This window comes from Triplophysa dalaica, chromosome 3 (assembly GCF_015846415.1).
Source record: "Triplophysa dalaica isolate WHDGS20190420 chromosome 3, ASM1584641v1, whole genome shotgun sequence".
Taxonomy (NCBI): Eukaryota; Metazoa; Chordata; class Actinopteri; order Cypriniformes; family Nemacheilidae; genus Triplophysa; species Triplophysa dalaica.
In genome coordinates this window covers 7027264-7038251 of record NC_079544.1, presented here as the reverse complement: position 1 = coordinate 7038251, position 10988 = coordinate 7027264, and the positions used below count along the sequence as shown (strand labels likewise).

Below are 10988 nucleotides of genomic sequence, written 5' to 3'. Positions count from 1 at the left end.
GAAAACAAAAGCAGATATTTTGAGAAATGTCTCAGTGATTTTGTGTCTATACAGTAGAAGTCAGTGATGTTTGGTTACGAGTGTTCTTCAAAATAACTCCTTTTGTGTTCTCCAGAAGAAAAAAATGGGAAAGACATGAGGGTGAGTAAATTAATTTTTATTTTTAGGTTAACTGTCCCTTTAAGATATATTTTGCATTAGTACACGAATTGAAGACTAATAGCAACAAACAAACAAAAAACAATGTTTGAATGCATTGGTTTGTAAATAGTCACAAAAGCCTTTATTTTGGATTGTGGAACAGTCCTATTTTGTATAAAAAAAACTATGTACAATAAATAGAGTGTATCATAATTATCTCTCAGGAATTTATGTATCATAAATGGGCAACTGTGTTTTTTTTTTAAAGAAACGCTAAACTAATTTGCTCCAGTAGAAAAGGTTACTGGAGTAAAGTAAGTGTAGTTTTTCCCAAACACACTGTTGAAGTGCTTCATATTCTTTTTATTTAATTTATGTAAACTATTTGAGTTTCCTTTAGGCTACATCGAACTGCCCTGTAAGAAACATTAACATTCCAATGCTTGCCCGGTTAATCCACCAGCTTCGCATTAAGGGGAGGTTTCCCGGACAGGGATTAGTTTAAACCAGGACTAGGCCTTGGTTAAATAAGGATATTTAAGTGATTTAATTTAATAAAGCTCACCTTACAAAAACATTACTGGTATGCATCTCGAGACAAAACAAACACACTGATATATTTAAAGACATGTCGGTGTGACTTGTTTTCGATCAAGACACTTCTAACATTTAAGTAAGTCTGGGAATAGTCTTAAACCCGTTTCCGGGAAACCGCCCCATTATGTCTGTGTTTGTTAGGCCAGATTTAATTAGTACTTAAAGAGTTTCAATGTTAAATGTTAATGTACAAATGTTAATATTGTACTTAAGTGTAAACATGATATAACATGAAATGAATGATTGAAATATAAATTAAATACATAGTATTTATGAAACAATAAAATAATGTTTTGTGTTTTTGGGCATAGGGCTTCAAAACAACTGACTAATGGCCTGAAGTTACTTAGTCAGGTTGTTCATAATACATTGTTGTTTCTACAGATATAGAAAAAAAGACAAATCTCTAATGCATGTTTAACAATGAACTTTGAGTAGAATAATGTTAATGTACCTACAATATGTGATTGCAGTGATGAAACAGAACTATTTATCCGAAAAATGTCTCAAGCGAAACACTTAATACAGAATGTAAATGTGTCAGGTGATGTACGCATACTTCTTGTATTAATGATATTGATGTAAAAGTTGATTGTCTGTAAGTATTTCTCATGTTGCCTTTCAGTGATGTGTATGATGTGTTTTGACAAAACAAGACTCACTGTAAAGAACTCCTGATGAAGGAAATCCTGACGAAGATGACTTCAAATTACTTTTAGGGTTTTTGTGTTCTTTGGGTGGTAGGGTGGTTGTGACTAAATGGAAAACTAACGTTTATCGTTCACTACGGTATGACAACATCAGTACTCTATTGCCATAGCAGTATTAATTGCAAAAGTGTTGAATATGTTATGACCTTTGTGCCTTTGGTTTTAATGGTTAATATTAACATCATTACTGCTTACTCCATGTGATTGTAGATGCTTTCTTACACAGCACATTACAATGCAGTAAAAGATGCTTCTGTTGGTTGATTTGACTGTATTGATGTGCTTGTAATATAACATAACAGATGATTTCAAATATAAGTTTGCCATTCAACTTGTTAACTTATTAAAAAGAGCTTTGCTATGATATAAGCAGTACATTGCTTGTATAATATTACATGTATTTGAAATGTTTTGTCAATAAATGAAACAGTTAAATGATGCCAGTGTTGAGACTAGTCATGCTTTGTTGAAAGATCTGGACTTACATCAGTTAAAATGGGACAAATATCCAACATGGTTGAATGACTTGTCAAAAAAATCATAGAAGACAACTTAGCCCAGACAAGAAATGCATTTCACGTGACAAAAGCTGTATTGCAATGGCAATTGCATAAAGTCTAATTGCTTACTTCTAATTGCATAAAGAGAGACAAAATATTTGTATCTTTTCGTATTTTTGATGCGTGCCATGTACTAAGGAGAAGACACAGCAGACACTGATTTTCACCTTAGAAAATGACTTGATTCACTATTTCAAAAAAAAAGTAAAAAATATATCAAACTATATTATCAAATGGTTTTTTTCCGAATGTAAGAATTAGAATGAACTGTTTCTTTCAAACGTTCTCTGGTTGAACATTAACACTTTTCAGAGAGAGCTCTTCCAACACTTAATGTGGTTCTTAGTAAGTTTAATGGTGTGCTGGTGTTGCCATGGTAGACCTTAATGGATAAATATAGTGCTTCAAGGCCAGGCTGTGTGGTCGTGAAACATCTTTTTATCAGCCTTATAGAAGATGTGGCTTTTTTGCATCATTCTATATGATTAATTTCCTGTGAAGTGCATCGTTTTTGTGTGTTCAGCAGTTAAATGTGCTAAAAATGACAGTACCTGCACTCTTCAGTACTTTTGATGACATCCGCCGTCTTTGAAGCCATGACTTTGGAATTTAAGATTACCATGGGCAAATAATTATGCAAAACAATGTTACCCACTATATACAGTTATAAATAATTATCATAAAATGTCTTATGGAAGAAAAAAAAATTGTAAAAGGGGAGAGTGGCCAGGATTTATTTACGGTCACTGTAGTAAAAAATATAAGGTTCATTTTCATGTTTTTTTAAACGACTACACTTATAAATGAGTCATAGAAATAAAAACGATACGATTTTAACGAGTAAATTACGTTTGAGAAAATATACATATATCATTAAAATGGTAAATACAACTTAACTGGGAATCTGTGCAGACCGCAGTGACTTTTATTATGCTTTTTATTCTCTGGGCAACCGGAACAAGCCCGTTGTGATACTCGGCATTTAAATATCTTTTCTAATCACAAAAACATATTAGTCCCGTTAAAAATGAATCGGCTTTTCGGTCGTAGCAAGCAGACGCCCACTCCCAACCTGTCGGACTGCATAGGCAATGTAAGTAAGTTACTTTTGTGTAACGAGTTGCAAAAAATCGTTGTATCCTGATGTCAAACATACATGATGTGGATGCTGTTTGATGGACCGTTATAGGTGGACGGGAGGATCGAGTCTCTCGATAAAAAGATCGCACGAATCGACGCGGAGCTGATGAAGTATAAAGACCAGATGAAAAAGATGAGGGATGGACCATCAAAAGTGAGCATCAGAGACGCAAGTTGATACAATCTCAACATTGCACCTGTCACCCAATTGCCATAAACAATTCTGTAAGCGCGAGATACTGTAATCTCTTTACAGAATACTGTGAAACAGAAGGCGATGAGAGTCCTGAAACAAAAGAGAATGTGAGTTACTAATATGCATATTCTATTCATATCACATTAATAAATGACTATTTAGCCTACACTGAATCAGTTTTTTCACTATATTATGTAGGTATGAGGGACAAAGAGATCAGCTCACTCAACAATCATTCAATATGGAACAAGCCAACTATACAATCCAGTCTTTAAGAGACACCAAAACAACAGTAAAGACTTGCAGCATCATAATTCCACGTTACTAGTGTCCATTTATTTTCTAACTATTTCCAACTGCCCTGTTTATGTGAAATATTTAATAGGTGGAAGCTATGAAGATCGGAGCAAAAGAAATGAAGAATGCGTATAAACAAGTGAAGATGGACCAAATTGAAGTGTGTAAATTATCATTTGAATACTGGGTGCTTTTATTGAAATGTTCAATAGCAAAAACAAAATGTTTCTGACCGATAGGACCTGCAGGATCAGCTGGAAGATATGATGGAAGATGCCAATGAGGTCCAGGAAGCTCTCAGTCGCAACTACGGCACACCAGAAATTGATGATGATGAACTGGAAGCAGGTAGTTGCGTGTATATGTGTGTGTTCGTGCATGTGTCTGTGTGTGTTTGGAGCTTAAGCGTTTGTTTTTTATTGTGTTTCAGAGTTGGATGCTCTTGGAGATGAGCTCCTGCTGGATGATGACAACTCTTATCTTGATGAAGCTTCGTCAGCACCGTCCATTCCTGAAGGAGTACCCAGTGACTCCAAAACCAATAAGGTACAGCCTGCATTGTTAAACAACAAAAATATATAATGAGATGTACTTCATACAATTCAGTAACATTTTAAAAGTTGTATTTGCGACATTTATCTTTGGATTTATTTGTAATTTTATGTGTGTATTTCTTAGGACGGAGTTCTGGTTGATGAGTTTGGCCTACCACAGATCCCTGCAACTTAAAGAAGTATATACACAGAAACTGTTGCTGTTCTGTGATCAGTGTTTGAGTGTGACAGAGGAAGTTTCCCCCTTAAACCTGTCCTTGACAATATATGGTGCTAAAGGTGTTTTGTTGTATTAACTGGCCAGTCTAGCACATGACATTGAAACTAACTGTGTTCGTCATTTATGCTTAACATTACTTATTTTCTTATTCCATTAGACATGGCATGCAGCTGCTTTCCTCTACCCACCCGATAACAATAAATTAAATGAATGGGATTGGCTGCAAAAACCATTAAATTAATTCCATACGTTAAACGTTTGAGAGTCAAAATCTGGCTCTGGTATGCCAGTGCAGAATCTGACCAACCCAGATGGTACTTACCCAGTTAAAGTGTTACATATGAGTCTCAGTATGTAAAATATAGAAATGCCTTTTTAACTGCAATTACATATTTTAGTATTTGTTTTATTTACCTATTGCCAAATTGGTCAACTGATCAAGACAGATTGTGTCTTTCTTTTCTGTGGTTGATCTAGATTTTGAAATAATTATTCTGGATACTGTTCAGTTACAGTATTTCACTTCAATGGATTCCACTAAGCAAGTCCGTCTAAAAGGTGCAAATATAGTTTACATATTTAACATGAATTTGGTTCTGTTGGTAATATATTTTGTTAATGAATAAAATATAATAATCTGTTTATAAAATGTACATTTCGAATGTGAAATAATAATGCAAAATGTATCATAACAGTCGCTTACAAGACATTTAATAAATTGTTGTATTTGAAAATACTGGAGTAAAACATTTCTCATATATATAGTAATGACAAAAAAAGTGAAAAAGAAATCATAGAAATAAACACAAAAATAATGCAACACACAACGGATCTTAACCATTTTTGTTTATGAATTAAACATTTCATATATACAACATAAAGTTGGCAACATAATCAAAATAAATCCTGGATTTTGAACCACTGTGTGGAGATGCAATTCCAAAGAGTCTTTTGTTCTTTTACGGAAGTTTTTACTTTGAATTTTGTGAGTATCTACATTGGTAATGTTGATATTAAAAAAATATATAGTAATACAAGGAATACTTTAAAGAGTTGTTTTACAAAGTACTGAAGTGAACCCTAACATGTTTTGACATCATTTAACATACAGGAATACCCCACACTAAATTGAAAATTCTCTCCTTGTTTACTCACCCTCAGATTGTTCTAAACCTGTATACATTTCTTTGTTCTCCTTAACACAAAGGACGATATTTGGGGGAATGTCAATAACCAAAAGGATGTCATCCCTGATTAAATGCCACAGTATTCATTTTCCCCAATATGGCAGTAAATGGGGAATGAGATGTGATGACAGAATTATCATTTTGGGGGAACTTTCCCTTTAACATTTCATATACCTGTGAGTTTTGTGGCTGGAAAAAGATCATTGTATCTACTCAAGAATATTTAGAAATTTATATCGAGAGAAAATTGGGACATTTGGCAGAAATTCTTTTTGACCCAAAGAATGATAATTTTGAAATTTAGGAAGACTATATCAAGGAACAATATTGCATGCAGTCTACTGTAAAATATATATTTATATATACAGTTATTTATTGTAAAAGGAAAGCACCATATATTGTGCCCTTCCTAAACCAGATTTCTCACATTCTATGAATGATTTCAAATTATTACCCCTTTTGAACAAGAGAGAAACCCCCCAAAAAACATTTAATGTCTGAAGTGCACTCAATTTTAGGCAATAAATTGTAACTTTTCTGGCAATAAATGTATTAATAGCTTTTGGTCTTGTGGCACTAAATAAAAAAGGGGCATTGAAAAATACTGTAGATCAATCATATATATATATATATATATATATATATATATATATATATATATATATAATAATTAAATAACGCAATATACAAAATGATGTACATTATAACACATACATATAAAATACATCTTCTATAACATGTACAACCAAGAACAAAAAGCCAGAGTCCAATGGCAGTAGATCAAGCATATGCGAGACAGCAACGAGAAAAGCGTGACGCGCATAAACGCGTCACTTCCGGTTGCGAAGCGACAGCTAACAGCGTGAAGATATGTCGGACAACACATTGACAGTGACAGTTGCTTATGGTAAAGATGATTTACCACATTTTATATTCACAACAATGATATATATATTCGTTGGATATGTGTCCTTTTTCGAGACTAGCTTTATACGTTTCGGTACATTTAGAAATGAAGCTAACGTTAGCGAAGTTGCATGTAACGTTACAGTACATGAACTGAACATCAGCTTAAACCAGCGGTGTATATTTAACCATATTCCCAATGCATCGTTCTCTTAATATTATTATGGATTATTAAGGCAAGCATCTCATTTTGAGTAATAATCTGCACATATTTTGACCATGATGAGTGTTCTTGTCTCAGGCACGACCAAACACAGCATCACTTTAACAGCACAAGATGGACACGAACCATCATTAAAGGATTTGTCCGATGCTCTGACAGAGGCCACGGGAGTACCAACACCATCCCAGAAAATTATATTTAAAGGTACTTCAGGCTACAGGCGTTGTATTTGATGTATGTGTATCTTACACATCACAGTTAGCATAAAATTGCTGTATTGGATCACTAGATATTTGAATGTCTGTATTCATTGAAATATGTCTTAGCTGTATTATTGACCCTATCATGTTTGTCTTAATGCTTCCTCTGACTGAAGGAAAATCATTGAAAGAGATGGAGGAATCTTTGTCCAGCTTTGGAGTAAAACAGGGCTGTAAACTAATGATGATCGGAAAGAGGGTAATAATGTGTTTTTGAATTATCTACATGCATGGTTCATGAATGGTGGTGATAGAACTGTATTATGTGAGTCTGAATTGTATCAAACTATTTGAATGCTACTTTGTTTTTATAGAACAGTCCTGAGGAGGAAGCAGAGCTTAAAAAGCTTAAAGACATCGAAAAATCTGTGGAACAAACAGCTAAAAAGCTTGAGAAAGTGGATGGTGAACTTACAGGACTTAAGAATGTATGTCTGACATGTTAAAAATCACTTAATTCCTTGAACACCGTGCATTTTATACGGGGTAAGACTTTATGCACAGTTCATAATCAACATTATCTTTTTAGGGTTTTCTTGCAAAGGAGTTGCAAGTCGAGGCTCTTAACAAACTGGACCACAGGGTGAAAGTGGCTGCTGAGCAGTTCATGAAGATCCTAGAGGAAGTAGATGCTCTGGTAATTTGCGTTTCTTTGTGTTTTTAAGGTATTGAAACATTTCATTGTTAATTGCTGTTTTTTACTTTTAATGAACTCCAACGTTACTTTCAGGGCCTGCCAGAAAGCTTTGGCGATTGCAAAACGAAGAAAAAAGGACTTGTGAAATCCGTTCAAGTAGGATTATTTATTATTTAAGGGTTTTGCCCCATTTCACAGACACGGTTTAGCTCAAATCAGGACTATGTGTTAGTTGAATTAAGATATTTATGTTGCTTTTATAAAAATACCTTAGAATAATACATTACTGGTGTGCAACTTGAGACAAAATAATGGCACTGATATATTTTAAGATATTGCTGGGCAAGTTACATTCAGTCAAGGCAGGTCACACATTAATTTTAGACTGGGATTAGCCTTAAACCTCGTCTGTGAAACTGGGCCTTTATGTATTATTTAAAAGCATGTAAAACTACATTCCTATCTCCCTTCTTATGCACAGGGGTTCTTAGCTCAGTGTGACAAAATTGAAGCTGGAATATCTGATCACTTGGCCAAGATTCAGACCAAAAATTTAGCCTTAGCAGAGTGAAGCTAAAAAAAACCTGAAGACTGACATCAGTTACTGGAGCTGCTCTGTGAGCAACCGGAGGAAAAACCTCATCCAGAACTTTGGCACTCCAACAGTTAACCAACAACACACCCTGTGACCTACACATGCCTGCTATAAAAGGAAGAACAAGGCAATTTATAAAATGTAATACAATTTTTTTCATGTTATGTTGAAATTGCTTATGGCTGTGCCAGGTTATTTGATGAATCAACTGCTTGGGCCATCCTGAATCATCTCCCTCTTAGTTTTGTGATGTAGCCTCATGTGTTTTATAAATGTTTAATCCATAGTGTTTTTCAATTGGAAAAGAAATGATGGTGCTGTAAAATGTCCTTATAAAGGATCTAATTAAATTATATAATTTGTCTTGAGGTGTTAACATTTATTTGGCTTTTCACACTGTACACGAAACCGCTTTGTAAACGCATACAATATGTATAAATACATGCAATTATTTTGTATTTATAAAGTCAGACAGTTTGATAGTTCTTTATCAAAAATAAATCTCAGGTTGCCTCAAACCACCGGTGGTTGTCTCCTAAGATGTTTTTGAAGGAAATAAAATATTTGAAGACATTTTTTCATCTTGCATCATTCCAGCAATGTAACCATTCATCGTCTGTGGTGGTTTGCCTTACACCGGATGTGACCGGCACAAAAAAAAAGATATTAGAAACACATTAGAACCCGTTTTAATTAAAAAATGTATCCCCACTGGATGTGGTTCATCCGTGTGGTGTTACTCACATTCTGTACAACGGAGCTGAAATCAATCTTTGTAAATGAACAACTTTTAATATCTTCTTTTAAAAATATATGAGGGAAGACCCACTGCCTTGTTTTCCATCAACTATATCACATTCTGCAATGAAAATTGGAGGACTTGCATACCTTATTTCAAATAGTTTATTAATTACAAAATGTGAATCCAGCTAAAACTCCATACAATAACGTCATATATTCAGAATTTATTTTTCAACATTTACATCCCACAACAGAATTGTTTTATTTTGAGGTTTATCGCATATTAATTTTCGTGTGTATTATAAGTATGTACAAGTCTACTTAGACTGTGTAAGAGAATGTCCAAAAGTAATGTCAATTGATATCACCTTGCTGATTTAGGTTTTCCCTTGCACTAGCCCATTTTGGAAAAGGAGTCAAACACATAATATTACAGTGTAGTTTTCATTAGTGTCAGTAGTGCCCAGCCCTGTTCTAATCATCTTTCTCTCTAGCACCGTGCTTCAGGATGCGTGTGAATTCCACATAGTTAAAGTTCCCTTTCTTGTCAATAGGAGCCTCTCTGAACAGCTCATCTACTTCTTCATCTGTGAACCTGTCTCCCATTGTGGTTAAGAGCTCCCTAAGGTATTCCTCCTGAATGAAACCTGTCACCAAATATAAATGTAACAAGTGTTAAAATAATAACCAAAAACAGCAGTAATGCCACATTTAACTGATTTTGATGACAGACTAATTAGACTAATAAAAGTGCTACCATTGCTATTTTATTTCAGTAATTTGATGCTTCCCATTTGGTAATGCTTACCTGTGCCCTCTTCATCGAAACAAGCAAAGGCATTTTTAATAACATCCTCAGGATCCGTTCCATTAAGTTTCTCTCCAAACATTGTGAGAAACATTGTGAAATTTATAGGACCAGGCGCTTCATTCATCATTGCTTCGAGGTATTCTTCTGTAGGGTTCTTACCTTTCATAAAAAATAACAGCATTTCATCAAAATCTGCTTACGGATAGAAGGGTTAACATGTTTTGTTGACCAACTTTACTATGTCTTTACCTAATGAGGCCAACATATCATGCAGATCCTCCTTATCAATGAAGCCATCCCGATTCTGATCAATCATGTTGAAAGCTTCTTTGAACTCTTGGATCTGTGACTGGTCAAACATGGCAAACACATTTGAGGTGGCCCGCTGGGGGCGCTTTTTGGTGGTTTTTCCCTTAGCCCTTTTGCTTGACATTTTGACACTTCTGTGCTGTAACAACTGAAATAAAACATTTTGCCGGTAAGCCCTAAAAGTTAGCAACAGCTCACACGTGTTGTGTAAAGATTACGTTAAGACACGAGGTATAATAAAACACACACACACATACATACATACATACATACATCCATACATCAAAAACACATTCTGCCTTCAGTACACAAAATACTATTTTTATCACGTGATTATTGAGCACTAATATTAAAAACTGACCTTATTTTAAACAAACGCATTAAAACAGCTAACTATAAGGCTGTAAATTATTGTTTTGCTAAGTGCGTAAACATGAGCTGAACAGTAGACTAACATTAGCTGGTTAGCTAGCTTACTGTACGCTACAAACACTTATCATTATTTAGATACAATTTATATTCCTTTGGACACATTCAAATATGATCTCTTTGTATGAGCACAAACAGTCAATAACAAAACATGAATTGTTTACATGAAATAGCATAACTTAGTTACGTTACTAATAATGCGCCAGTTAGCGGATGAGCGCTCTTATTTGTCATCAGTAATATGTCGTTTGTGAATTACATTCAAACTATAAAGTCAGTTACAACAACAATTAAAATATCGTGATCGCAATGTCATTAAATTATATTATACTTACCTATACCCTCCGGAAACAAAAACCCAGGACACCTCAAACAACGCCTGCCACGCTAGTCACTGCTGGAGCTCCAAACACCCCTATGAAGTTGACCGCAATGGGAAAGTCCCATCGATATATCATTACATCACCGACAGGAA

At 34.5% G+C, this 10988-nt stretch overlaps 3 protein-coding genes across 4 annotated transcripts; 2 read left to right on the top strand and 1 right to left on the bottom strand.

Moving 5' to 3' along the window:
- Positions 1-2949: 2949 nt before the first annotated feature.
- Positions 2950-5268, top strand: chmp5a (charged multivesicular body protein 5a). Of its 2 annotated transcripts, none has more exons than XM_056743505.1 (8): positions 2950-3101; positions 3198-3302; positions 3405-3451; positions 3543-3636; positions 3730-3801; positions 3881-3989; positions 4072-4187; positions 4320-5262. In XM_056743505.1, the coding sequence occupies exons 1-8, from the start codon at positions 3036-3038 to the stop codon at positions 4368-4370; spliced, it is 660 nt and encodes a 219-aa protein (XP_056599483.1). In that variant the 5' UTR covers positions 2950-3035; the 3' UTR covers positions 4371-5262. The 2 variants fall into 2 exon arrangements, with proteins under 2 accessions (XP_056599483.1, XP_056599484.1); XM_056743506.1 differs by having other exon boundaries at positions 2967-3105; positions 4320-5268.
- Positions 5269-6375: 1107 nt separating this feature from the next.
- Positions 6376-8962, top strand: bag1 (BCL2 associated athanogene 1). Its single transcript, XM_056744000.1, has 7 exons — positions 6376-6509; positions 6810-6935; positions 7108-7190; positions 7306-7419; positions 7521-7628; positions 7722-7784; positions 8110-8962. The coding sequence occupies exons 1-7, from the start codon at positions 6473-6475 to the stop codon at positions 8197-8199; spliced, it is 621 nt and encodes a 206-aa protein (XP_056599978.1). The 5' UTR covers positions 6376-6472; the 3' UTR covers positions 8200-8962.
- A 146-nt stretch (positions 8963-9108) lies between these two features.
- On the bottom strand, positions 9109-10969 carry myl12.2 (myosin, light chain 12, genome duplicate 2). Its single transcript, XM_056744001.1, has 4 exons — positions 10849-10969; positions 10025-10232; positions 9773-9934; positions 9109-9611 (listed from the first exon to the last, which is right to left on the bottom strand). The coding sequence occupies exons 2-4, from the start codon at positions 10206-10208 to the stop codon at positions 9439-9441; spliced, it is 519 nt and encodes a 172-aa protein (XP_056599979.1). The 5' UTR covers positions 10209-10232; positions 10849-10969; the 3' UTR covers positions 9109-9438.
- Between the last annotated feature and the right edge of the window lie 19 nt (positions 10970-10988).

Excerpts from the sequence above, each read along its gene's own strand:
- chmp5a (XM_056743505.1), top strand. The coding sequence starts at position 3,036 with ATGAATCGGCTTTTCGGTCGTAGCAAGCAGACGCCCACTCCCAACCTG. Across the intron at positions 3,990-4,071 it reads TGATGATGAACTGGAAGCAG|AGTTGGATGCTCTTGGAGAT; the intron begins GTAGTTGCGTGT and ends ATTGTGTTTCAG. Across the intron at positions 4,188-4,319 it reads GTGACTCCAAAACCAATAAG|GACGGAGTTCTGGTTGATGA; the intron begins GTACAGCCTGCA and ends TGTATTTCTTAG.
- bag1 (XM_056744000.1), top strand. The coding sequence starts at position 6,473 with ATGTCGGACAACACATTGACAGTGACAGTTGCTTATG. Across the intron at positions 6,936-7,107 it reads CCAGAAAATTATATTTAAAG|GAAAATCATTGAAAGAGATG; the intron begins GTACTTCAGGCT and ends CTCTGACTGAAG. Across the intron at positions 7,785-8,109 it reads GACTTGTGAAATCCGTTCAA|GGGTTCTTAGCTCAGTGTGA; the intron begins GTAGGATTATTT and ends TCTTATGCACAG.
- myl12.2 (XM_056744001.1), bottom strand. The coding sequence starts at position 10,208 with ATGTCAAGCAAAAGGGCTAAGGGAAAAACCACCAAAAAGCGCCCCCAG. Across the intron at positions 9,935-10,024 it reads TGATATGTTGGCCTCATTAG|GTAAGAACCCTACAGAAGAA; the intron begins GTAAAGACATAG and ends TTTTTATGAAAG. Across the intron at positions 9,612-9,772 it reads TTTCGATGAAGAGGGCACAG|GTTTCATTCAGGAGGAATAC; the intron begins GTAAGCATTACC and ends ATTTGGTGACAG.